Source organism: Gadus macrocephalus, chromosome 11, assembly GCF_031168955.1.
Source record: "Gadus macrocephalus chromosome 11, ASM3116895v1".
In the NCBI taxonomy this organism is placed as follows: Eukaryota; Metazoa; Chordata; class Actinopteri; order Gadiformes; family Gadidae; genus Gadus; species Gadus macrocephalus.
This window is the reverse complement of record NC_082392.1, coordinates 16,798,910-16,816,573: the sequence shown is the minus strand read 5'-3', so window position 1 is coordinate 16,816,573 and position 17,664 is coordinate 16,798,910. Positions and strand designations below refer to the sequence as shown.

At 43.4% G+C, this 17,664-nt stretch overlaps 3 protein-coding genes across 7 annotated transcripts in view; 1 reads left to right on the top strand and 2 right to left on the bottom strand.

Annotated features, from left to right (window-relative positions):
• Nucleotides 1–4,880, bottom strand: part of stx12l (syntaxin 12, like) — a 5,760-nt gene extending 880 nt beyond the window's left edge. Inside the window, exons 1-10 of one of the 2 annotated variants that reach the window (XM_060065205.1) lie at nucleotides 4,751–4,880; nucleotides 3,531–3,659; nucleotides 3,320–3,389; nucleotides 2,906–3,005; nucleotides 2,316–2,453; nucleotides 2,097–2,140; nucleotides 1,846–1,957; nucleotides 1,673–1,745; nucleotides 1,349–1,487; nucleotides 1–1,191 (exon numbers count right to left, since the gene is read on the bottom strand). The exon at nucleotides 1–1,191 is cut by the window's left edge and continues 880 nt beyond it. In XM_060065205.1, the coding sequence (XP_059921188.1) occupies nucleotides 1,128–1,191; nucleotides 1,349–1,487; nucleotides 1,673–1,745; nucleotides 1,846–1,957; nucleotides 2,097–2,140; nucleotides 2,316–2,453; nucleotides 2,906–3,005; nucleotides 3,320–3,389; nucleotides 3,531–3,630 (840 nt within the window). In that variant the 5' untranslated portion in view covers nucleotides 3,631–3,659; nucleotides 4,751–4,880 and the 3' untranslated portion in view covers nucleotides 1–1,127. The remainder of the gene's footprint in view (nucleotides 1,192–1,348; nucleotides 1,488–1,672; nucleotides 1,746–1,845; nucleotides 1,958–2,096; nucleotides 2,141–2,315; nucleotides 2,454–2,905; nucleotides 3,006–3,319; nucleotides 3,390–3,530; nucleotides 3,660–4,750) is intronic. The other variant, XM_060065206.1, reaches the window with a different exon arrangement.
• An 822-nt stretch (nucleotides 4,881–5,702) lies between these two features.
• Nucleotides 5,703–9,881, top strand: cnih4 (cornichon family AMPA receptor auxiliary protein 4). The gene is made up of 5 exons (XM_060065200.1): nucleotides 5,703–5,838; nucleotides 6,363–6,431; nucleotides 6,575–6,687; nucleotides 7,045–7,185; nucleotides 7,269–9,881. Exons 1-5 carry the CDS (start codon nucleotides 5,770–5,772, stop codon nucleotides 7,294–7,296), a joined length of 420 nt encoding a protein of 139 aa, XP_059921183.1. The 5' UTR covers nucleotides 5,703–5,769; the 3' UTR covers nucleotides 7,297–9,881.
• Nucleotides 8,631–17,657, bottom strand: wdr26a (WD repeat domain 26a). 4 transcript variants are annotated; one of them, XR_009528060.1, is made up of 15 exons: nucleotides 16,974–17,657; nucleotides 16,452–16,551; nucleotides 16,194–16,250; nucleotides 15,836–15,972; nucleotides 15,395–15,492; nucleotides 14,360–14,516; nucleotides 13,699–13,837; nucleotides 13,470–13,610; nucleotides 13,087–13,206; nucleotides 12,733–12,878; nucleotides 12,459–12,537; nucleotides 12,106–12,235; nucleotides 11,417–11,611; nucleotides 11,165–11,316; nucleotides 8,631–11,029 (listed from the first exon to the last, which is right to left on the bottom strand). XR_009528060.1 is itself a non-coding variant. In XM_060065197.1 (14 exons), exons 1-14 carry the CDS (start codon nucleotides 17,258–17,260, stop codon nucleotides 11,237–11,239), a joined length of 1,866 nt encoding a protein of 621 aa, XP_059921180.1. In that variant the 5' UTR covers nucleotides 17,261–17,657; the 3' UTR covers nucleotides 8,631–11,236. The 4 variants fall into 4 exon arrangements, 3 of the variants coding, with proteins under 3 accessions (XP_059921180.1, XP_059921182.1, XP_059921181.1); XM_060065197.1 differs by having other exon boundaries at nucleotides 8,631–11,316; XM_060065199.1 differs by lacking the exon at nucleotides 11,165–11,316 and having other exon boundaries at nucleotides 11,410–11,611; nucleotides 16,974–17,656.
• Nucleotides 17,658–17,664: the final 7 nt, after the last annotated feature.

Here is a 17,664-nt window from a genome sequence, read left to right as displayed (position 1 = left end):
GATTCAAAGATCATTTCATGTCTGTCCTGACACGGCTGTGTGCTTTGGGCTTGAGATGCTTTGGATAAAAGCAATCTGCTAAACACAAAACTAGTATAATAGCAGTCAACTTGAGTACACAATTATGCACTCATGCAGACACGGACAGAGATAAAGAAAATATGTACCCTTGAAATGCATAACTGGTCGACCATGGACCCTATACCAAACAGATATGTTAAATCCAAGAGGACTACGAGAACCACCCTTCCTGAACATCACCTGTTTTGACTTAAATGCCAAATTACACTTCTGCAAAAGCACGGATGTGAAGATCAGCAAAGATCCAGGCCGCTATCATAGACCTGTACACACCCCTTTGGCCGGTCCAAGTCCTACCCATACGCAAAGATCTGCAGTCATCCCAGAGGTCAGCATCATCCCAACCTGTCTCTCTGGAGGTGGCCGTCAACTAATCATTGATTGCTCGGGCAGGGAACTGGCATAGTGTCTTCGATCTGTTTTCGACAGCCAGACACAAGAATAACATGGATGCACCGGGCCAAATCACGGTATATGTGTTTGTTGAGATACACCAACCGCTTTTTGGTGTACATTTAAATAAATTTAAAACAACTTATTTTGACGTGAATGTATTGCGTTTACATATTTTCAATGGAGAAGACTTGGGTTCACAATCCGGATTCCAGATTTGTTTGTTGTTTCATATACATCTAGGTTCTGATGGCTATGCTGCTCCCTTGCTTGCATGTTAACGCGATGTACCATGCCTCCGAGTAGCGACATGGATCTTGGCATACACAGGGCTTCACTCGACTGGTCAAGGATTCACAGGCTAGGGTATAGTGCAGTCACCATTTTGGGGGTTTGTTGAAAACAATTCCTCATTTTACGTGCTTGATTAAAAAGAGACATATACTCACACACACACACACACAACTAACTTCACATTCTGAATCATCGTACCGAGAGGTACAAATGAAAGTCACACAGACGCTCATGTCATCAGACACACAACTACAGCAATGCGCACACTCACTGGAAGCCATTTTAAGTCCTCAGTAGAACACTCGACTCCTTTTCTCCACTTTAGTGGTCTCATCTGAGCGCTTGCCAGATGATGATGCTCAATATGGTGAGAACCAGGGACAACACCATGGCAAGAATGCACTTCCTCTTGCGAGACTTCCTCTGAAAAGGGAGCAAAGGCATAATTCATGTTGTTCAATTCTTTATCAAAGCACAGAACAAAACAAAGAACATTTCAGGCAATTTGACGGTACAAAGGAAGCAAACATCATCATAATCCCCCTCATCATCAAATACATGCATACATAAAGCCTGTTACCTGGTAACCGGCAGCTCTTTGGAGCTGAGTAGCTCCTCTGTCAACATGGACCTCTGCACTCTCAACATTTGCCTCAATGCTGTCTGTGTTTGGATGAAACCGACATGGACACCAAATTCAGAGGAGGTGACAGTTAAAGCTATAAATGAACACAGTGTCAGATCTGTAGCTCACTTGGACGTTCTTTGAGGCATGCAATATGGTTTAAAAACTAGGTACTAGGTATGGCAGGGCTACGTTACAGGAATACGTTCATAGTGTGCTTCCCTAAAAAGGGTAATATTGATATGAATGATCTCCCTGTGTGTATGTCACAAAGCTCACCTATGATTTCTCCCTGATCATGGATCATCAGAGCCAGGTCCTTAAAGATTTGGTTCACATCCATAATGTCCGCCTGGGGGGATTAGAGCAAGGAAAACCAGAGATGAAGGTTCACTGATCCAAACCCTCCCTCATGAGGTATTGGTACGACAAGCAGCGATGTGGAGCCTTACCTCCAGCTGCCTGATGTTGGTCTCTCTGTCCTTGATGATCTCCAGGTCCTCCTCGGTGATGGGGGCCTGTTCTGTCTGAACCTGGTCCTGCTGGGCCGAGTCTTCATCATCCCTAATGAACATCATGAGGCCATGTTCAATGTTTACAAATCGAGGTACAATCACACAGCATCGATATTTTTACATCACTTAACGCAAATTATTAAGGCCAATTGACTATGACATATTCTGGTAGACTGAAGAATACATACTTTTCGAACGTAACCAGCTGTTCTTCAACATTGCAACCATCTCCCTGTGGGATATTGTCAGAAAAGGGGAGTTTGCATCAATTCTCTTTGGAAGAATGCCCATGCTCTGGGCATGGGCACAAATTGTATACAAATTGTGCAGGAAGCTAGACTATAATTAAATTTGGACGTATTGACCAACTGCATTCATATATTTTTTCGAGGAAACGTGGGATTCACCGTAAGCCGCGAGCCTGCCCTGGCCCGAGCTACTGTCTCTCTCTGCTTCTCCGCCGCACGTCTCTGGATCGTCTGGAAGTTGTTGAGCGCAGTGGAGAAGTCATTCATCAGACGCTCCTTCTGGATCTTTTGCTGTCTCTGTAAAGAGGAACGAATAATAGTACATAGATAAGTAATGCATGGTTATAGCACAGCATTGTGAAATACTTGACCCTGATTGGTCATTTACGTTCCTAGGGTAAGCATTATATTCAATAAAGGAACACCTTTGCTTTTTTAACAGTTCTGACGTTATAGATTAAAATAAATAGATATATAATATATAAAATACTCTGATAATGGTCTTATTATTGGAAAAACGGGACACCATGGAGAGGTATGTTCCTGACTTAACTGTGTTCACTTCTAAGAAGTGTATAAGACTGTATTAAACATCTGCCAATAGATGATGACATGGACTACAGAGCCCACAGCAAACCTAATTTTATCTGCACGCTTCGTATAAGGACTCAAGTTTATTTTGCTGTGAAATTCCGAAACATTCTTTTGCTTGCAGGTGTCTAGCTTGGAACACAGGAAAACATCCTGACCTGTTCGGATGGAGAGAGAGGTTGCGGGAAGGATCCCAGCTCTTTCAGATGCTTGTTGGTTTCTTTAGCCAGCTGGTTTGTATAGTGCTGTAGCTGTTGTCTACATAGGAGTTATGAATATAATAATGATAAAGAAGAATTGATACGATACTGACACTTCTGAACTTTTACATAACAAACAGATAGCACAAGTCAGAAGTGTATAGTGTACAAAAAGTATAGTGTGTAGTGTAAGAAAATGGTGTCCAAGGCTTTTACATATTTTTTTGTTTCCCAATAAGTCACTCATTTTAAAAGGTAAAACACAAAGATACAAAAACAAAGCATTTAAAATGATCAGTAGCTTTCATCAATAATATATTTTTTGCGTACATTGCCTAAATGTCTGGCTGGTTACAATGAGTTAATACTTACAGTCTGTCCTGTAGCTCTGGGGTTTCCTTGCCAGAACCCATCTGGTATAATAGGCTCATAATCTGGCCAGCTGCGTACAAAACAAGCATTAGACGTGGCAGAAGTGAAACATTAAGTCCTGCTTTGACATTAGAAGGTGCCGTGCATATCGTGTGTGTGTGTGCGTGCGTGCGTGCGTGAGTGCGTGCGTGAGTGCGTGCGTGCGGCTTACTGTTCTGTGTGATTTTCTGGATGTTGCTGCTGCATGTCTGGGTGAGGTTGCTGAGGTCCCGGGTCTGGGACCGGTAGCTGTCCACTCTGCCGTACGACATGCTTGCGGTTGATGTTGTGTTGGGTCAGCCTGGAGGGGACAATATGTGAGAGATTTTAATGATCCGTTTGTTATATTTGTCGGAGAGAAAAATATATTGCCCAGGGATTGTTGAGAGAATTTGGAATTAGAATAAAATAAGTAGGTCTATTGAAGGTCTATATTCTAAAATAATTGAACCAATATAAAGAATTGTTAATGCTTTTGCATTGATTTTCTTGGTGATCTAGGAGCAGTTTCACAGAGTATATAGAGCAACTCCACTGTTGCCTTGGTGAAGGACAGTGGCCGGAGCTCAAGCCCAACCTGCATGTTGACTATTTTAAGCTGGGAAGAAAACTGTACAGAATATTTGATTTGAGTGTTTCATTAAACTGATATCCCATGTTTAAATCAATGTTCATAAGTATCACTCAAGTGGGCCACAATAAACCTTGGAGCATTATAGGCTATGACTGTGATGGCAGTCAACTTATTTTTAGACACCAATGAGGTTAATTCACACAAACACATCACAGTGTTGATGAGTGTGATTGGACAAGGTATTACGAGACATGGGTCGAGGTAAGATCGGACATGACGCTATCATTCATCACGGCGACATGATGTATAAACAAAACAAGAGCGATGAGCAGCAACAGTGACCAATGTGATAAGTAAACTGTTATCACGTGTCCTCCTGACAGACACAACAGAACGGGACGCTGACGAGATACGCCCTCAACCCCACTAGTTGCAGAACAAATCGCTTGAATGTCAAATTATTAATTAACGCAAGGCATCTCTTCTCTTAAGGCAATTGTGACGTACAATGCAAAATAGAAATAGGCTTAATTTGAAATGCATGATGCTATAAGGCGGATCAGTTTCACACATATACCTATTTAAGTAAAAACCTAACAAAGACGAGTATAAAAAAATAATCGAAGGCATTATCCAATAAATTATACACCGGTGACACATTTCTGCAGTACTTATAGGGTTTATTGCGCCGTGGTTTCAGCCTATGAGTCGCAGCCTATTTCTACTCGTGTTTCCTGGGACGGATCACGCCGCATAATGAGGCTATTCAAGATAACACATTTATATGGCATGTAGCGCATAAAAAAAGATGCTCTTACTTTACAATAGTGCTGTCTGTGGCGTGTCGCTCCCAATATTTATGTCGGATTTAGATTTGTTCGCATTGACCCAGCCCATGTGCGACGTCACACGTTTAAAACGGTTAATCCGACGTGAGCACGTGATTGGCGCTCCCATGGCGCCACATCATCATCATCATCATCTTCATCATAATAGGATAGGATAGGATAGGATAGGATAGGATAGGATAGGATAGGATAGGATAGGATAGGATAGGATAGGATAGGATAGGATATATTTATTTGTCATTGGACAGAAGTACAACGAAATTCAGTGCACTCACGTACTGGTCTCATTTAAAAAGGTAACATAATAAATAATAAATAAAGAAAGAAAATACATTCAACATTTCGTTCACTCACTACATTCATGTCGTCATACACGATACCGTTAACTTAGTGCCATTGAATGCCTAAAAAATAGTAAAAAAAAAAATAGTATGCCTTAAAATAGTAGTACAAATATGTAAAGTGCTGAGCATTGAATAATCATCTACCTTTAATAAAAATAGATTTCCTTATCCCAATAAATGTTGAATATGTGTATACTTGTGCATAATGTGCATAATCTGGCCTTTAATGCAGCATTGGCCAGAGAAAGGAAGAGGGGACATGTTGCTATGTGAGATGGACGTGTATGATGCCTACTACATCACTTTCTCACTCCTTGAAGTCCAAACTACTGTACATGACCAAGCAAATTCAACTACAACATCCTCTAAGAGCAATTGAGAGAGAAAATGGCTGTAAATAGCACTGGACCCTCTTAATACACAACCATGAAATAGACCGGGTTAACATAATAATGATGTGTATTCATCAACTAGTGAGAAGGGTGCTTGATTTATTATGTGAAAAGTACCACATTTTATTTAATTATATTTGGATACAATGTGTTCAGGTCAATGAAGAACGCTAGGAGGCGTAACCACTATCTTTTTTGCCATGCCCATACACCCCGCCGGAAGTGATGACAAATCACAGGAAAAAGGCGGAAAATGGAGGCGGCGGTGTTTATCGTGTCGCTGGTCGACTGTTGTGCATTGATTTTTCTGTCTGTGTACTTTGTATCCTTTTCCTGTGTGTGTGTCTGTGCAGCGTTTCAACCCGTTTTAATATAAAACAGCCAGCAAATCCATGCATTACATGGATTATTCTCTAGCGGACTAGAAAAGCAGTCGTGTAGCTTCCGGTTAGCCGCTGAGCTACAAGTGTCAACAAGCTGAGGAGTCTCCTTCCGATGTGTTCCATTCTTAACTAAACTTGCCATTCTTAACTAAAATACATTAACCAATTCCTCAGAGCTCACATTTTCCACAAGCTGATACAAGCCATCATTGACTTAATTACATGAACAGAAAGGTGCATCTAGGGAGACATGAAGCATTTCTTCTTGTTTTCAGGTCATGCAGACCGTAAGCAGTTATCTTAACATATCTGATGGCTACTTGTGTAGTACGTGATTCAGAGCGCACAGCGACTTCTGTCCTTCACCTTCAGCATTAATTCTTCTCATGATTTTAGAAATATCAGATGACTTGTGCAACTATAATATGAATATAACTATGTTGTACCTTAACTCGATGTCCAGATTATAACTCTGTCTGATTTAGAATGTGACTACATTAATGCCCGAGCTTGCTGCTCCAAACTGAACAAAGTAAGTCCCCACTTCCTATATTGTTTCTTGCAGTCAGTTGCATTTGATACTGATATAGTAGTACGTGACTTTTCCCATATTGAAGCTTTGTTTGTCAATAGCTTGAACCCATTTCAACATACTTTTTTTTTTTTTTTTTACAGTGGGTAATACCCGAGTTGATTGGCCAAACTCTAACGACTGTGATGATGATGGTGTCTATGCACTGGTTCATCCTTATCCTCAACCTGCCTGTAGCTGCATGGGATCTCTACAGGTAATCCACTTACACTCATGAATGTTCTGTTATGTTTTGTTTTTTAAAGGCATCTAGTTATGGTTAGGATTCAGCACAATTTGGGATCCAGCAGTCCTACTATGTTATAGCAGAACCTGTAGGGGGTGGGCCGCACAGAGCCTGGGCCGAGAAACCAGGACTGCAAGGGGCGGAGTTACGCCATTTGAGGTTGTCGACCTCTGTCTTTAGTTATCTGAAGTCTGATGTGTTAAACTACACCAAACAAAGTTCCATCCCATGTGTGGGACTATGATTCAGCCCAATACATTTTTGAACCATGTGTAGTCTTGCCCTGCAGGCATTTGACGATTTCCTATATCCATGTTTAAATTGCAGGTATGTAAAGGTGCCATTGGGTAATATGGGGGTCTTTGACCCGACTGAGATCCACAACAGGGGGCAACTGAAGTCCCACATGAAGGAGGCGATGATTAAACTCGGCTTCCACTTGCTCTGCTTCTTCATTTATTTGTACAGGTGAGAATAGCACTCATTTAGCTTAATGCATGTCAGATATACAACAGCCTTTGTTCTTATCTTGGTCACTCTTTCCTTCTCAGCATGATCCTGGCACTAATCAACGATTGACCTCTGTGGGAAGCCTCCTGAAAAACACTGCCCAATGCCTCGTTATCATGGGTTTTGAAGATTAGTCTGGTCCTGTATGCATAGAACATTGCACAAAACGGTTTCCCTGAACCACAACAACTCTGCAGTTCAGTTTGTAAGGGGTTGGTATTGGTTATTAGGTTTGCAGGCCACTGATTCTGTTCTGACAAGCTCTATGCATACAAGCCCTTAGTTAAGGTCAGAGCAGCATCACGCACCACCACTGGAACTCTTAGGATTTCCCAGCCTTCCCCCCTAAAGAAAATTACGATGGCCCATGAATCTGAATCATGCCTGTGTGTTAATGTGTTGACAGGCATTTGGCTGCCTGTATTATTTTGGTTGGATGTTTTTCTTCTTTTTGCAGGCACGCTGGTGAGCCGCATATTTAATGCACTGGTAAATGTGACTGTGGTTATCCAAAGCATTGCTTGCACTGTTTACCTCGGCAGTGGGTGACAATCACATCAGTTTATTCCTTTCACCATGAAACCCTTGTCTCCAACCTATCCCGTTGTCTGTCTAGCATGTTTTCAATGAAAATCCTTTTTTTTTTAGATCTTTTAACATTCTTTAATGTTTTTGCCATGGTTTAATAATAATAGGGGAAATGTGTCATTATTTACTGCAGCAAGTCAATCTGAAAGTAATGGGGGCAGATTTACAAAATTAATTACTTTTTTACCCATATGGTTTGTTATTTAAATTCTTTTTTTATATACAGGAATGAAGTGGTTCAGTGTATGGAGCGGTTTCTACTTTATGACTATAGTGAGGCTATATAGTGGGTTGACGTAAAGGCTTTCCGAATGACCTGATTATAATCAAACGGTGAATGTGAATGTCTTCAAATCCCAATCATTGGCAGATTCATCTGACATTCAAAGGTTTCTCAGGGGAATACACAAATCCAATTAAGAAAAAAATTAAATGCACTCCAGTGTTTTCTTATCGACTCATTAGTGACCTTGGGAGTGTGAAATAGAATCTACACGCTAAGCATCAGTATTCACAGACCTGTGGGTGTTTTGTTGAGAGACTATAACTGACTGCTTGAACTGATCTGCAGTGTTCTTCAATTGTTCAAGTTCATTTCCATTTGTAATTGGCTCACAACGGTTCACCATTTGGAGATTAATAAATTTGAATGTGAGATTGAATCGTTTTGTTTGATTTATATGTTCAAACAGATGCAGCCTGCAAATTAGAGCGGAGTGATTGTGAAATTCATGACCACTCAAAATGGCATGTGCATTCAAAACCCTAAATGGATAGTCGGATGGCACCGTCGACCAACACGAGTGGACACTTAATTATGTGTTTTTAACACACTTTAAAACCCTGAATGCTTTATTGAAAATATGCATACATAACACTTCTCCTACACAATACGTAACAGTACAATCATTTAATTAATACATTTAAATGTAAAATGAATTCTTGCAAACCTGACCACGAATGTCATTTTTTAAGCTTTTGCCAATAACGCTTACCACAAAGGAAAGAAAAAACACATTTAGCCCCCAAATTATTCTAAAGTAAACATAAAAAGAAACCTTGCATAAGCACAACCTAGTACACCATATCTGTGATTCTTTTAGTGTTTGATATTGTATGCAGGTACGTCTACCTTTTGTGTGTGTACCACTAATGTGTGTAATGTTCAGTGACAGATTGCTGGTGGCTCGTATGCCCTCTGAGCAGGCACATTTTCTAATGCAGTGAAGATCTGCCTGCAACAGCAGCAGCCTCATAATACATGCCATAACATAGAAAGATACAGCACATACTACAAAGAACACCATAACTGGTAGGGCTGTGGGTCTCAATCTCCTAAGGGACCCACTTTGTACAAATTCATATATAGGAATGACACACGTGTACCAAATGTGCAATGTGATCAACTGATGCTATTTAACTCCACCTGAGTGGAGACGATGACTGATGAAATGAATGTGGCCATCTAAATGTGATAAAGATTTCAATACATTATTAGTTTAACACAGACATCTTGTGATTAAAAATACAAATAAAAACCTGTAAATGAGGAGAACGAGAAAGAGACAAGCAAAAATAAAAAGATGTTGGAGGAAGGGCACACATACACACTCACCGAAGGCAAGGAGAAAGTGTCAGGGGTGATGATGACGAGGGAAGTACGATGGCTCACCAAACAGACCAGGATGACAAAACAGCATTATCATAAATAGCCAACCCCACAGTGCAGAGGGTAAGGTTAACAGCCGAGTAAAAAACAGATCATCCTTTTCCAATTATAGCTCTTTTTATATTCCACGACGACAGCGACAGCTCCTAAATAACTCTCAGAAGGAAGCTAAACCCACTGTACATGCTTCAACGGGTATATCACAGACATACAACACTGCTGGAAAACACGGCGGAACACGCTCACCTAATCTCGGATCCAGAACTTCAACTATGCTGTAGCCGGACTTCTGGGGGGGAAGCTGTACAACACCTGGGCCCGAACCCAGAAAGGGTGAGGGGCGGTGTTTCATGTGTTTAACGGAGCTATTCTTCCAAAGGGAAACTCATCAGGGGGCCAAGAAACAAATGTATTCCTCCAGTGGCCAGTGCACTACACGGGTTTGATCTTTAAACTTTCCAGACACTTTGTCTAAGGAGGTTGGTGTCTGGACAGGACATTTTAGCTTGTCCGACAACCAGTTGGCAGATAAGATGAGTTTGCTGCAGAGTTTGTGTTCACTGTTGTGAACACAAACGATTCTTTCGTTCAAGTTATCAATCCTCTTCGAGATCCGAGATCAATGTTCAGCCATATCACGTTTGTTGTGTTTCCGCTGGTAAGGTTGTTTCCAGTAGTGATCCATTTCATGTAGTCCATGGCTGCAAATCCCAGCATCGAGCAACATGATTGGTTGTAATAAATTTGAGGCAAAAGAAAGTGGAATGACCCGTTAACCCAGATTGGAGCTCTTCTGCAGATTTGTTATACCTTATACTCACGTTAAATCCCCAGACCCCAGCCCCAATCCCCTTAAAAAAAAGAATGCTAAATCACACATAATTCAACAAATGACTAGGGTTAAAATGCACAAAAACATTAAAATAAGGTTTTCAACGATTTTCTTCAAGGAGTATTACATCCAATTAAAATCTCTCTCTCCCGGTGGATAGAGGTGGGGGGAAAAGCCAGGATGGCCGTGCCATTGAGTCGCTGCCAGCGATGAATCTCAGAACAACAAATGAGGTTGCGACGAAAAAACACCTGCGCCACGCACTGCTACTCAGCAGCCAACGCGAACCACTCAAGGGATTAATCAGGAGAATAAATAATATCATCGATAATAAATAATTCTGAAAGGTGGATCGATGGTAGATGGGCGGTTCATTTAGAGGGAAAGGGTCCAAACGCCAGACAGGAGGTGGCGTCTGACGCCGTTTTTTTAGATTCCTGCTTACCCAGGCTTCCGACTTGAATGGGCTCGACTCTTTCTTTTTGTTTTTCTTCTTGTACTTTTTGACATCTCCGTGTGATGTCACGGCCCAGCTAACAGCACCAGTGGCCCTGCCTCCGGGAGGCAGCTGTAAAAAAAAAAAGAAAAAAGGTCTCTTAGCTTCAACAGAGTCTTTAACGGAGTCTCGACGCTCTCTCTCTACCCGTGACGTCAGGGGGAAAAGCAGGTCCTCAAGATGGGTGCCAACCATCAGCTGTCCATGCTACTGCTTTCTGGAAAGGCAAAATGAGAGAGGTTAAAGCCCTTGCTCGACAACAATCAACCATTCCTGACCTTTAACGCAGTACTGTGCAATGGATTGGGAGAAATGTATAAATCATGATACCAAAATATGACAGGATAATCACTTAATTTCTTTGGTTGTTGGGAGTATTGTGGACTGCTTCAGATTGAAACAAGCAAAACCTGTTTGCCTCGTTTCATAATATCCAGGCGAGTGAAGAACTCGTTACGCAGCTTTCTCGATTTGCTTGCTGCTTATGCCATTGGCAAAAGAGTACTATACCAGACACACACACACACACACACGGATCAATCACAACAAGTGAAGGATCCACTTGTTGTTTCTTAATTCAACGACAAGTGACTCCACCTCGCACCATTCGGCCCATCTGTGTCCTGGACGTCCTGGAAAGGGGCAGGCCCCCAGATCCGGACGGTCCCGTCGTCGGAGGCGCTGGCCAGCAGGCCCGGCACGACGGGGTTCCAGCTCACACAGTTGACGGTGCGCGTGTGGCCCGACAGCTCTGCGACGGGCAGCTCGCTGCGCCGGTGCCATATGTAAACTTTGTGGTCTGGGGAGAATTGGGAAAGGGGCAGGTTTTGATAACTTTGCATGCACTTTCCAACTTTCCATTTTGTTTTCCCTTTTGCCTTCGCACCCCTCCCGCCCCCCCCCCCCCCCCCCCCCCCGAGTCCAAACTCAATTCTGCAACACTAATGGGATGCATCGGCTGGGGACTTGAGCGAATTTGCTAGTAGAGATATCCCATTATTGTGCATAGTAGTGTCAGAAATGTATAAATAACGTGATTTACTTGAGCTGATTACATATTAAGCTTAAAAATGTGAAAGTGTCTGATTACATATTAAGCTTAAAAATGTGAAAGTGTCTGACAGTTTGGGTTATCGATTTTTTTATTTAATTTAAATAAATAAATCCTATTAAGATAATGCCCTCTGTGAATGTGCTTGAATTGCTTTATGGACTACAAGAAGAGTGAGTATAATTACATAATTCTTTAGTCAGTTTAGTTCCTGTTTCATCTGTAATTTCATTATTCCTTGCCTTCACTTCCACTGGCAATAAAGTCTTCATTGTGTCCTCCAAAGCAGGAGTGGATGGTGTAGAATCCTTGGGTCACACCTTGATACTTTCTCACAAGCACACGGTCCTGCAGGTCCCATAAGTGGACTCCCTGAAAACACAGAGCCACATAATACTGAAAGTCCTCACAAAACACTGAACAGCCTCCGTCTTGCAATGACTAGTGCAAGCCTTAAATTACCAAGAGCTTTGAGACATGATGTGGAAAGTAAACCCACACAAATTCTCTTTATGCACGCACGCACCCAGACCTAAAAACACATCTTTACACCCTCAGGCTCAGACGCAGACACAACGGCACGCTGCTCCCTCACCTGAGTAGCAACGTTCAGCAGTGCTAGCCTCCCGTTCTTGGAGACAGTGAAAGACATAACTGGATGGTCCTCTTGCACTCTGTAAAGTGATCAAATACACGTACAATTTGTCCATTAAAAACCACACAGACCGGCCAAACGGGAGCTGACGTGTAATGACACACAGGGAGCGAGCAGAGTGGGGGTGGCATTTTTTTTGAGTTGTCGGGTTTCAAAACCCAGCGCTGTTCTGCTCCTGCCCTGGTGGAGGACTAGCAGCAGTCCAGAGACTCACATGTTTCTGTCCGTCAGGTCCTCAAAGTTGTAGGCGCGGATGCGCTGGTGCGTGTCGGACGCGAGCACGGTCCTGCCGTCGCCGAGGCACCACAGGCACTGGACACGCACGCCCTCCCACGAGTCCAGCAGGTTCCCATCCAGGTCCTGCTCACACCCAGACATGGGTTCGTTAGTAAAACACGACATTTTCGACAATTGAGTCTTAATGGTTGATCTTAACAAACTGGCCCAATTCCTTTCAGAAGTAGGCAGACATGTATGTACTGTGCGTGTGACCCACACATTAGGGCCTTCGGGCATTGACAGCGTGTGGTGCGTCGTTGATAGCGTCTGTGGTGCGATCGACACTCACACACTGGTAGAACTGGCCTCTCTGGCCCCCCGTGACGAAGCGCTTGCCATCTGGATTCCAGGCAACGCTGGTCAGGCTGTCCTCGTGAGACTGGCTCATCTTGGTCCGCAGCTCCCCTGTCTGGACGAAGAAGACCACAGGCAAGGATAATTGAACATGTCCGGTGTTATTGGGTTTTTAATGTTGAAAGTGATTCTTGGAGATACCACCATACTACTTGGAATACCAGCCTTAAGATGCACTTGCAACGTAAGGGGGGGAAGGAGCAAAGAGCCAGGCCACAGTCTCCCTTCTGCTCTGTCTCTTTACATCTCTCAGATCTGACCTACAGAAGCTCTAACCCGGTTTAAGACCATAGCCGATGTGTGTGCGCCATGAATTACCTGTACATTCCACAGCCAAAGCTCAGAGCAGTCATCCGGGCCACAAGCGATCAAGTAGACATCGTCGGGGCTCCATGCCAAGTAGGACACACCGTAAGCGTGTCCCTCCAGGGTCTTCAACAGTTTCAACTGGTGGCTCTCCTGTTGGCAAACAACAACGAGCCATTGAGCACCCCTCTGTATCAGACGGTCTGCCGGGCCCATCGCTTGGTTTGAGTGAACAACTTACGGGGTCAACCTGCCATACAATCACTGTCGTGTCTTTGGATCCCGTGGCCAGCTTGGTGCCGTCGGTGGAGAACTTGCAGAACCACACCTCGTTGCAGTGCTCAGTGAGGACCTGCTGGGTGTAGCAGGGGAACTGTTTCCTGCAGAGGGAGAGTTGAGAATGACCTTGGTGGTTGCGGCAAAATAGACAGAAGCAGCTGTGGTTGAGTGAAGGCCAACGTGAAAAGAAATGGATTGAATGAGAAAATGTAGAAGTACTCTTGTCACAGAAATATGTCACTAAATGTTCTACTGTACATTATTTTCCAGTACAGGACACCCCTTCAGGCACATACAACTATCAACCAGATGTTTCCTTGACAATGCTAACCCAATACGCTGAAACCGCCAAGGAAGAATATGGTAATTTCAGCAGACTCAATTTGATTAAAAAACGATAACATTATAGAAGAAAGTAACTTATATTTAACCATTAGAGACCACCCCCTGTCATACATTTAACTCTGGTCGTGGTCTCGTCCCTATGTATTGGGGAGATTGTGTAGCACATGATTGAATGGAGTAGTAGGGTGCGGAAGGATATGGGTGAATGGAGAAGAGTGTGTGGGTAGGATATGAGTGAATGGAGCAGTGGGGTGCTCGCGAAGAATGGGAATTTTGACCTGCTGCAGGCGTGGTCGAGGAGCAGGGAGACAGAGTCCATGCCGCTGTCCATCTTAGTGTTGTGGTAGAGACAGCGTTCTCTCTGCAGCTCCACTGCCTGACGCAGCAGGTTCTGCAGCCTGCGGGGGGGAAGCATCACCGAGGGAGGCAGGTAGGCTGGACGGGGGAAGACAAGAAGGCCAAGCTTTAGGACAGACGCCAAGGGAAAAGCCCCCCTTGTTGTTTCCCTCCACACTGATTCAAATGAGTATGAAGGTTGGGACTTGCAGATTAAGCTTCGCCCACAATCTTCCAGGATGAGTCACATGAATTAGTTAAAAAATGAATTAGTTTAATCCTTCACTTTCAGTGATGGACAACAGAAACCCCTAACTTGTAATAATTATATAATAGTTATGTAAGGGTTATCTGGTTATAATTGTAACATAATCAGCCTGTTAAGCATCAGAAAATGAAGTTCGCTCAACAACGTCAACTGAATTTCAGTCTATCGATTTCCTTCTGTTGCTTCAAGCCGATTTAATGGTTGAAGTCTATTCTCTCTCTTGGCTAGGTAGCCAAGTTGGGGGACCCATTACCACACACTTGAATGATTGCGCCGGTTCAGCTGAATGAAGCTGAAGTGTTTCGGACTTCGAGGAAGTAATAACTGCATGCCACAGTAAGGGGATGATTCAGACCACACTGAATCGAGTTCATTAGCTAACTTTGAGCTGTATATTCAACATTTCCTTGAGAAGTTATTTTGTATGTGTGAAGTGGATACATCCCTCTGTGATAGGTCATGGTTATTTAAAAAAATGTAAGATCCCGTTCTTAATAATTAGTTAATGCAACTTATAAACATTACAAATATAGGAATTTTTTACTCTTCCATATATTTTATATAAATGATGATCCAATGTGGCCACCGATAAATCATGAACTACATGAGATAGTTCCCCTATTACCCTATATGACTACATGGCAACCCCAGCTACAATGGCAGATAAGAATGGCCAGGATGAAGCCCTCCTAGCTCTGGCGTCACTCACTCTGTAGTTTGTCCAGCAGCTTCGTGCGGGAGGGGCTGCCCTTGCCTTCCCACTCGGCTTTAGCTTTCAGGTCCTCCGCGTTGCTGCACATCAGGTATCTTCCAAAGGGAACACATGACACCATCAGCATGAAATAAATACAAGATAATCTAGTGCAAAGTCCACAGACAGGCGGTCAGTGGAATCATTTCATTGAGACAGTAACTATCGAAAAGTCCAAAATGGAAAATGATATACAATCAATAAAACGATGTGTCACTAATTTTATTTTCTTCCACTTTGCAGCCACCCAAGACTGAGAGACGATACTAAATCGTAGTGTTTTTACAAGACTACCGCAGTAATTTGCATTCTCTTCCTTCCTGTGAGCTGTTTACGCAGGTTAACGAAGAAGGACAACAACGACCAGGAGAATAACTGTGCAGTGCTCGGACGACCTACCCGCTCAGGACGTGGATCCGCTCTGTGTTGTACTGCAGGGGCGTGAGCTCAGCCCGGAGAACCTGCAGGGCCTCCAGAACCTTGCCGTCCTCCAGGTACTCCAGATACTTCTGCTGCAGCAGCAGAAACTTCATACGCTGCGGACACAGGAAGCAAGGAGAACATAATGGGATCAAATTACAAAGACGACCTATGGTTTGTATGCGTTGATTATATATATATATATATGTTTTGTCAGATGGTTTAACACATTCAACAATTTGTCGTTGAGTAAATATATTTGTGGTCAAACTTTATATGCAATGCATTTCTAACCAAACAGCTCTACAGAAGTGCAGGACGCTAGTAATGAACTTACCACGATTGCACTGGGAGAATGCATCAATGCCTTCAGCTCATTCAGGTCACTCTCAGCCTAAATAGAAGACAGCACCAACAGCATCATTAGGAAAGGATTTAAGGAAGGTTACACCCTCCTCATGTCCTGACAATACAATAGGAGCATTTATGACTCACAATGTTTCCAAGAACAGGAACCATCCCATTTTAAAATACAATTCATGAGCATAACTACTTTCTAACAAAATAAATATAAAACATTAAAAGCAGCTTCAACCTTGTCCCACTCTCCTTCCATGACGTGATTCCTGAACTTGGTGGCGGAGGGATGCTCCAGGCGACAGCCCGACTCCTGCATGAGCATGTCTACCGTTTGACTGCAGGGAGAAGAATGGTAGTAAATTGGAACTTTTCTAGACGTGACATGTGGAAAAGCGAGTGACTAAGAGCAAGCTGTGCAGGATCGTTTTATCAGATCAGATGGGACATTGTGTCACTGGCAATCTGCTGTATGCTGCTGTATGTGATGACAATGTGTGGATTTGAATAACTATTATTCAAAACATAAATAGGCAGATATTTTGAGAGTAAACGCTGGAACATTTAGAAACGGTCTCCAGGTAGACATTAATGACATGAACAAAGAAAAGTGTAATTGGATAATTCGATCTTTGAATTTACATTCATAAATTTACATTCATTGTCCTGGGAGGTGAGAATCATATCTAATTGAGGGAGGCAGGCAACACAGCCTTGGTGAGGGAGAATGACATAACGGCTGACTAAGCTGGAGACTCACTTCAGCCCCAGGTCGTGGAGATGCTGCCCTATTAGCCTGATGACGTCTTCCTCGGACTGCGAGAGACGCTTCTTCTTCTTCACGGTGGAATTGACGTCGTTGGCGTTGTTGGACTCATCGGCTTGGTCCGACAGGCCGTTGTTGTCAGTGACAGAGTTTCCATTGTTTGTGACTGAGACGAGTCCATTGGCGTGAGCTCCCCCAGCGGACGACCCCTCGCCGTTCTGCGCACTGGTCCGGCAGGACAGCTCTGAACCTGGGTCCTGTCCTGCCCCGTTGGCCTGCATGGTACTGGTGTATGTTGTACGGGTGACAATATGCGGATCCAAAAGAACGGAAGGTACTACGGGGAAATGGGGAAACAGATCCCCAACTTAACAACCGAGAGGCCCACTGACCCAGTTGCAGCCCAGAGCTCCGCTACTCCTCGTAGGACCGAATCTCGGCGTTTCTTCCGCGGTGCCCAACAACGTCCCACCGAGTCGGGGAATAAAGAAGCCTAGGCCAGGGTTATTTCGACAACCACATATTTGCCTGTATTTGGTTCGATTTCTGCTGTAAGTAGTGCCTTAATCGTATGTCGAGGTATAAAACCCCTTCGGACCGCTTAGCTCGTCTTGTTATTGTTGCTCTCAGACAGCTGCAGACCTGTTATGGGCTCGCTGCGCAGCGACGTCACCGGAAATTCCAC

What these genes read in the sequence shown, in the direction of transcription:
- cnih4 (XM_060065200.1), top strand. Translation starts at nt 5,770, where the DNA reads ATGGAGGCGGCGGTGTTTATCGTGTCGCTGGTCGACTGTTGTGCATTG. An exon ending in TTTTTCTGTCTGTGTACTTT is followed by an intron (nt 5,839 to 6,362) that starts GTATCCTTTTCC and finishes CTCGATGTCCAG; the next exon opens with ATTATAACTCTGTCTGATTT. An exon ending in TTCTTCATTTATTTGTACAG is followed by an intron (nt 7,186 to 7,268) that starts GTGAGAATAGCA and finishes TTTCCTTCTCAG; the next exon opens with CATGATCCTGGCACTAATCA.
- wdr26a (XM_060065197.1), bottom strand. Translation starts at nt 17,260, where the DNA reads ATGCAGGCCAACGGGGCAGGACAGGACCCAGGTTCAGAGCTGTCCTGC. An exon ending in ATTCTCCCAGTGCAATCGTG is followed by an intron (nt 15,973 to 16,193) that starts GTAAGTTCATTA and finishes CTGTGTCCGCAG; the next exon opens with CGTATGAAGTTTCTGCTGCT. An exon ending in TTGTATGGCAGGTTGACCCC is followed by an intron (nt 13,611 to 13,698) that starts GTAAGTTGTTCA and finishes GTTTGCCAACAG; the next exon opens with GAGAGCCACCAGTTGAAACT.